At 40.4% G+C, this 8,292-nt stretch overlaps 1 protein-coding gene across 3 annotated transcripts in view; it reads right to left on the bottom strand.

The window, feature by feature from the left end:
- The window catches only part of LOC122084363 (probable amino-acid acetyltransferase NAGS2, chloroplastic), an 18,565-nt gene extending 10,972 nt beyond the window's left edge, over window positions 1-7,593 (bottom strand). The window contains exons 1-4 of one of the 3 annotated variants that reach the window (XM_042652553.1): window positions 6,917-7,593; window positions 3,824-3,911; window positions 2,494-2,702; window positions 2,177-2,328 (exon numbers count right to left, since the gene is read on the bottom strand). In XM_042652553.1, coding sequence (XP_042508487.1) covers window positions 2,177-2,328; window positions 2,494-2,702; window positions 3,824-3,911; window positions 6,917-7,384 — 917 coding nt within the window. In that variant the 5' untranslated portion in view covers window positions 7,385-7,593. Of the gene's footprint in view, window positions 1-2,176; window positions 2,329-2,493; window positions 2,703-3,823; window positions 3,912-5,203; window positions 5,940-6,916 lie in introns of those variants that run through there. The other 2 variants (XM_042652551.1, XM_042652552.1) reach the window with 2 other exon arrangements.
- Window positions 7,594-8,292: the final 699 nt, after the last annotated feature.

The following is an 8,292-nucleotide window of genomic DNA, read 5'->3' as shown; positions in this document are numbered from 1 at the left end:
AAGTAGGGGTTCTAGTGGAACATGACAAACTATGTCGAGCCAAGAGCATCATTATTCCTTTAGAAAGTGGTGGTCCACAATTGATCATGTTCAGTACAAGTACAAACCCTCCAACCTACTCTTATATGTAGTGACAGAAACTAAACGCCTAAACTGCATGCTGCTACTGACTCAACCACCCAATTTACTGCTCCAATTCTTGAAGTACAAGACTTTTTACTAATTCTTTCCCTAATCTGCCTTTAATTTAGGGCGGTAGCTGCTATGCCTATATTCATCAAATTTAGTTCTCCTATCCCCCACCACAAAGAAATAAATTATCAAGAAGTAACTATAACATCCAAAGAAACTCCAAAACTGGTCTTTATGTATCAGCCTCCTCCTCAGCCTCTCTCTCTCGTGTTTAAGGGTAGAGGACATAATAGCAATCTCTTCAAATTTCTGTCTAATGCTCTCTAGTAATCTAGTTCAGTGCTGTCAACCCTCTCTATAACTTGCAGTCTTGACATCAAGGTTTTAAAGGTTTGGGTCCAGGACAAGGACACTGATCCAGTCCAGATCAGATAGATCAGTCAAATTGATTCTGATCCTAGCCAATCTTACCAGCTTGAGTTCACAGAGGTGAGACGTCTTTCTGTGCAGTGCATCACCTCTAATGGGTAAGTCCTCCCTCATTCTCTCTTGAGGGAAAAAGGCCTGAAAAGGAGAAAAGGAGAAAAGGGGGGGGGGGGGGGGGGAGACGAAATTGAGAGTAAATGTTTCCGTTGGCCTGGGGAAATGACAAACAGCTAAAAAATCCACCAGAGACTGGCTTTAGATGTTGAAAGCTAAATCAGCTGATACATGGTAAAAATCGATTAGGCAGATTGGATACAATATTGATACTTGAAATTTGCTTGATCACAGTCCTGCTTAGCCCTCCCCATAGACTGAATCTGTTATGAGGGGGCAACAGTAGCAAATATCTCCTAAAAGCACCTTCCCCTTCTTCCAAAAGAAGAAAGCATAAGTACCAAATTATGTTTGTGATATTAGCTGGCACGGCATAAAGGAAGACAAAAAGGTTCATTAAAAAAAAAAATCTAAAAGCAAAAACATAATGTAAAAATACATGGTTGCAAACAGGAGAACATTTACTTCTTATTTTCTCATACATTACAAGCTTCTGCTAGGGTAGAAATTGTGCAAACCTTAAGATGAGAAAGTAAGATCAGTTATTGTACCAGTCACCAATTGTTATACATGGTATATCCTCCCCCTCCCCCCCCCCCCCCCCCCCCCCCCCCCCCTCTCTCTTATTTCCATGAAATCAGATACAGTTTACTATCAAGTCCAGCTAAGATGTATTGTCTATAAACTGGAATTTCATGAAATACTAAATTTTAGCACAATTCATCCTCCAAAATCTCACCCTGACTGGATTCTGTGCTGTTCACAAAATCAACAAATGTTTTGCAAGACCCATTTCTGCTGTGTGACCATAAACACATCCATACCCTGAAAACAGTAGGCAGTAAACTGAAACCAGAACAAAAAGCAAACTTGTTTCATCGAGGATGAGCACTGATTTAGGCAGCACATGGTAGACCACTACCTCTACAGTTCAAAATGTAAAATATGTATAGAAGTTCTCAACTCAGGTAAGATTAGCACCAACTACAGTTGTCTAGGAAAATACTCCTCTATTCTTCAACTCTATAGCCGTAACTGTACCATTTCACCTAAAATCTTGAACTATTAGGGAAGGGAAGCATAAATGTATACATTAACAGTATCTTCTGTTAAATTACTCTATCCCACAAATTGTTTGTGTTGGAGTTTTTTATGTCCCAATTCTATACCACATTGCAATATTAAGTGGTTTAAAATTCCCCAAACTACCTTTAGCATGTTTAATGCATTCAAAGAGGGAAAGGACAAAGAAATTTAATGTAGTTGGATGAAGCTATGAAGGGTAATTTGAAAGATTAGTGAAAATATTAAAAGTAAATAATAAGATAATAAACTCCACTTCAAAAGTGAGATTTGCCAAACTTGATAACCTTGGGTCAGAGGGAGTATAAGCATCACCCATTTCACCACTACTTCAAACCCAGTTAAACCACAAGCACATATAAATAATTTGGCGCAGATTAAAAAACAACCAAAGATACCTAGTAGGAGCTATGTAGCATACTTGCAATTTAAAACTTCTCCAGAGCTGGAATAACCCAGATTGCTTAATAGTACTATACAATCGCCATCAAGCCTCTCACGTATACGAGAAACATCTATTTTCTTTACTTCACCAGTTGCTCCAAAGTCAACGCCATTAACCACTCCTCTTTTCTGGAAAAAGATATAAATAAAGTTCAAAGAGGTAATACAGTGAAAAGAAAAAGATAAACCTCAAACTGAGTGGAATTTTCGAACAGAATATTCATCTAGTGAAAGAAATACATGAAATGCAACAGAATCCAGAAATTCAACTTAACTACAAAGAACCTTTCTCACCTTAGCTGCAAGAAAATTACCACTTGCAACACTCACACCAACATCATGCCAACGACTATTCTCACCATGACGACGAATACTACAAATTGGAGGTCCAGGTGAAAGCATTGCTTCCATCAAAGTACGGATTCTCCCAGCTACCTCCAACGCTGCTTCCAGAGAATCACAGTCTGTAATTCGGTATTGACCAACATATTTGACCGTGCGTCCTGCAAGACCACAGCATCACACAAAACTACAAAACAGATGGAGCACGGAATAGGAAACAGCATACCACAAAGAAACATAAAGGAAAAGAAAGATAAATGAATCAAACTGCAGCTCCAAGCAAACACTACATATGAACAGATGAAGCACATAAACATTTCCATCTTTCCTACTGCAATTTAATAAAGTTGCTCTAGATAGCAGTGCCAGCTCCTGGGAGAAATATATTCCAAAAGCTGAACCCCTAATCTTTGAATGGATAACACCCATTTGGGAGATAGAACCACATCAAGACAGCTTCCCATCTGGGAGATAGAACGACATCAAGAAAGCAATGAATGAGCTACATAGTCGGCTCTGGTCCTACCAATTGCTAATCACCAGAGAGGACTTCTACTGCGAGCTTATGTGCTCTATAGCCCTTCAACGAAAATGAGCATTTACAATTTTGGAATAAAGATCTAGACTGCCTAACCAGATATGAATATCTCCATCAAAAACAACCTTTGAATCATCCATCTAAAGCACCAAAGCTGGGTTTCCTTCTAGTTTTGATCAGGACCACTTCAAAGATTGCAAACAAAAATATGAAGCTTTTAATACTGCTACAGTTAAGTCCGTTATGCAAACTGGCCCAAGAATACAACAAGGTCTACTAAGCAATTCTTGCATACACCTTCAATATTCACCCGACTTGGCTCACTAACCGAGCACCCATCAAAATCCAGCTTGATGGAATGAAAAGGAGGGGGGCTATCAAGGATTTTGTATGACCAATGTATAATGATTAATCTGGCTTTTTAACAGGGACTAACTTTTTAGTAAAATTGTTTCAAACCAAATAGACAATTGCAGTCCCTCTTAAACAAATGCTCACAGATATCCTACATGAAGTGTCCAACATCACAATAGTAATAAGAATCAAGTGAAAATTGCAATCCTGAAAAGTGCAATACCAACAACAAACCAATGTAAAATGGTTTAAAAGCATACTGGGCAGATGAATCATGCAATGGTCCATGTTACATCTATGATGCTTTCCATACAATTAAAATCACAAGGACCAGTATGCCAAATCTGGATTGGAGCGACAAGGTGAAAACTACCAAGACTTTCTTCTCACCTCTTTCAGCCAAAAGCTTGTCAATTTGCACATGAGTCCCAGGAACAAGAACAAATCTGATCCCCAGGCCATGAAGGAGAGAGATATCCTGCATGTATATTTATGAGTGATGAAAACATGTGCAAGTTTATGCCAATGGCAACAATGAAATAAGCTTTACATATTTTTGGGAGTTTTCCATTTAATGCTCAATGATATAAAAATAAAATGCAACGGATGGGAAGCGTGTTTGCAAGATTGACGAATAAGAACCAGCCAGCAGATTATAAATTGAAATCCAGAACTTGATCAAGTGCACCTAACTATGAGATTTCTACCATCTGATGAGATATTCAGAAATACAGTGCATTATTGTATGACTTAAAGTAAATGAGACTTTTACAGCCCACTTTGAGATGTATTCTGACCCGTTTTCTTTCAACTGCCAAGCAATGGTGCCTTCCCGACCATTTCACTGCTAAAAATACCCAAGGATAGTTTATGGATCGAAATGAAAAATCCAACTAAGAGCTGAAAGATAAAGTTTGAACCCCCATTTTCAGTTTTTTGGGTAAAGTTTTACATCTTTTTGGCCAACATACACAGATTAAAGAAACATAGGATCATAAAAATCTACAGAATCTTTGTAGTATCATGGTGAAAGGGAAAATGAGAGACTTGCCAATGGATGTTATAGATCTAAATTAATGCACAAACACTAATAATGCTATAAATATACATTTTTCTTAACACTGTATGCTAATTATCTTTATAAAAAACCACTACGCTTGTCAAATTAACAGTACCACTTTGTTGGGATGGTAACTGAGAAAAACATGCACTACTCATACACATTTAATTGAAACATATGATTCAGTACTTTTAGCCTCTCTAATTACCATTTGGATAGTATTCCCGAGGCCGTATACCTATCGGTTTCGTAACAGCATATACACATTTTTGTAACCTTTGGCCTCTTTTTTTTTTTTTTTTTGGTGTGGGTGGTGGTTGGGGGAGGGGAGCACTTGATTGGTTTAATTTTTAAACAACCAGCAAGTAGCAAAATAAAATATACAAAGCATAACATGAACCCACCGAACATGTGGATGGATGCATGAATGCGCTTATACACAAGCCAATGAGGGAGAGAAAAAAGAAACCATATTTTTCGTGAAGTCTTCGGTAAGCCAGGCAGATGGAGCTAAATTATTAACAACGAAATTAGAAAGACAGAGTTACATTTCAACTTCCAACGATTTGAGATCGGCTATGCTTAAAATTAACGGGGACAAACTACAAACCCAAAATACCTTCTATATTTATTACCAGAAACTGTTACTAATCGGTCAAGCTTCAAAAATATTGCACAAACCAAGGAGAGTAAGATAATCTGAAACTTGCCTTTAGAATGGGTTCCAAGGAGGAACCAGCGACAATTTCTCCGGAAAGGATGACAACGAAGGTGCTACCTCTATGCGCTCGAAAGTAGGGCCAAGCTTCTCGAAACCACCTTACGGACTGCTCGTCCTTGTCAGGGTTACGTTCGTTGGCGATTCCAAGTTCCATTTCTTCGCCGAAAAGATGGCAATTTACCAAGACTCCCGTCCTTCCGTCATTTACACGGATATCAATATTATTATTAATTTTAATAATATTAAAATGTGTAGATAGAGGGAAGCCTTTGCCTTTGACAGAAGGGTGGCTTGGGAATCTGGGCCTGAACCCATGGCGGAACCACGAAACGCCACTTGGAATGGAATTCTTATACCGTGAAATCGGTATCCCTCCATGGTCCTGCAATGAAATCCAGGAACTGGAACTCGTAGCGGCCATTGATGCGGGGATTCGAGACCAGAGCAGACCGAAATCCTAACTATATAGGGACATGGCTGGCAAAGGAAATGAGAGGCCGGAAGAAGTTTTGCTGCTGCTAGGTAAACTTTACTAAATTATAGTTGGGAAAAAGGACGGCGGACGAGTGGGATTGTAAACTGTGGAGGCAAGAAGTAGGTTTTGCCGCGGAGGGAACCTGCAATCTCTTTCATGTCTTGAATTTATTATATAAAGATCATCACCCAAAAAAGATGGAGAATTTAATTTATATAAGATGGGAAATTCGAAGAAAGAAAACCCCAACAAAGCGGAAAGCGGAAAGCCGAAAAGTCCAACGAAACATTTTCAACAAGGGAGGGACTGCCAGGGCCCAGGGTCCAGGGTCCAGGGTCCAGGGTCCAGGGTACAGAGTCCAGGCCCGGTATCTTTATAATGAGAAGATTATATTTACTAAAATACCCTCGTACTTCCCCGTATGAACTACGTGATTACGGTTGAGTCTCGAAACTGAATCTACTGTGGTGGGCCATACCCAGAGCCCACGCTGGGTATCCAAGCCGGCCTTCGGGTCAATCCAAGTGGAGCTTCTTCATTTCTTATTTTTCTTTTTTACTCTCCTCCCAAGGGAACAGTCTTCGAAATTTTAATACAATGTTGGTCAATTACCTCTCCAGCTCTTCTACCAGTCCAGGCCTCCAGGGCCCAGGCAAAACAAAACCTTTTCTGTTCTTCTACCTTCCGTTCTCTCCTATAATGCCATACAGTGAAAATGCCCACAGCAAATATACCGACTTCCACACTGTGTGACTTATCAAAAGCAATAATGTATGGGATAACCCGGATCGGATGCGATGCAAAATTCCGAAATCAATAATGGCAGAAGAGAAAAGAAAAGTTGGATTTTTTTTTTTCTTTTAAGATGGGAGTTTCGACCGACGGAGTGAAAAAATTCCAATTTCATCTCCGCCGGTGATAGATGAGCAAATTTCTGAATTCCCAAAATCGCTATTTCCAACCAAACCAAACAGCCCCCTCTAGTAAAACAATCAATCAATAGACTCCTAATTCATTAGTACTGATGATTAAAAGGTTTAACCCAAAAGAAAAAAATATCTAAACAGCACCATAATCAATCGAAGAAATCAAATGGGTTGGGATCGACTTGGTAGGAATCGTCACCAGAGAAGTCACTGGAATTAAACCAGTACATGAATAGAGTAGTGAATACTAGTAGCAGTGATAGTAGAAGAATGAAATGAAGAAGCAAGTTAGTTTAATTACCTTAAGAATGGGATCCAAGTGCGGACTGGCTACGATTTCACCGGAGATCAAAACCACCATCGTGCTTCCTCTGAACGAGTAAAAATAAGGCCAAGATTCCCGAAACCACTCAACAAACTGGTGCTTCTCCTCCTCCTCCTCCTCTTCCTTGTCGTCTTCGTCTTCTTTGCACGCAACGGTGGTCTCACGGCCACGACCAGCAGTTTTGTAGCCTAGGGCTCCTCCTCCTCCTCCTTGCTTTCCTTTCCTTCTCATAAGTCCGTCATTTCCCGATGATGACAAGGGACTAGACATGATGCGAGCGGCTTTCATCGTCTGAAACCTCTCAGAGGAGGCGCTTCTTCTGCTATTCCTATTCCTATCACTGTGGCTGATCAAGTCGGAAAAAATCTCCATTTCTTGTTGGTTTTGCAGAAAAATTCCCCACCACCATCTCCCACTCGAGTTGGCAGTTGCAGCCACGGCCATGCGAATATGCTATGCTTACTAGTCAGAGAATAAAATGGACGGAAGGACGAACGGATAGGGGGTCAATAAGAAACTATATAGTAAATTAAGTGAAAGACTGTTGTAGCAGTAGGATTGAAGTAAAGAAATAGAGGGGGTGGTGGGGTATTAGCAGAGAGGACGCGGCTAAACGATGGAGAAGTGGCGATACAAAGGGGATGCTCAGCCAGGGTCTGGATGACGTGTGTAAAAAGTCTAAATTCTGATGACGACGGATTGAGATTGAGAGGGTTCCATTCTCTCTCTCTCTCTCTCTCTTTATTTTTTCTCCTTAGTTTTTGTCACCTTTGTCTTTTAGGGCAGTCAGCAGTTCAGCACTTGTGGCATCATGCATCCGTTACAAGACGCACCACGGTTTTAGACTTTGCATGGTAACGTTTCAGTTTTTAAAAAACTGATTTAGGGTCAGGGTCTGGCACAGTATAGTCCTGAAATACTGCATGATAACCTGCCTGATAACGCTGCTGAAAAACAAGTTTATGTAAAATTAGAGTGAAGAGAGATTTTTGAAACTATAATATCCAAACAAACACATCAAATCCATGGTTCTTAAGAAGTTCATAGCATTTGAAGTTCAAATCAATTTTCCATACAGTGCTTATGTGGAGAGATCCTCAAATAATATATTAACAAAGGAAGTGGGGTTGGAGACTGATGAGGGTAAAAATGCCACTCCCTCGGGTCATCCCTTGGTCGAGCCGACCTCTTGGCTCATCCTTGGCTGAGCCGACCATACAGGTCATCCCTGGAACCCGACCCCTTGGGTCATCCTTGGCTGAGCCGACCATCTAGGTCATCCCTAGGAACCCGACCCCTTGGGTCATCCTTGACCGAGCCAACTTCTTGGCTCATCCTTGGCCGAGCCGACC

The sequence above is a fragment of the Macadamia integrifolia genome, chromosome 7, assembly GCF_013358625.1.
Source record: "Macadamia integrifolia cultivar HAES 741 chromosome 7, SCU_Mint_v3, whole genome shotgun sequence".
Taxonomy (NCBI): domain Eukaryota; kingdom Viridiplantae; phylum Streptophyta; class Magnoliopsida; order Proteales; family Proteaceae; genus Macadamia; species Macadamia integrifolia.
This window is presented reverse-complemented; position numbering and strand designations above follow the sequence as displayed.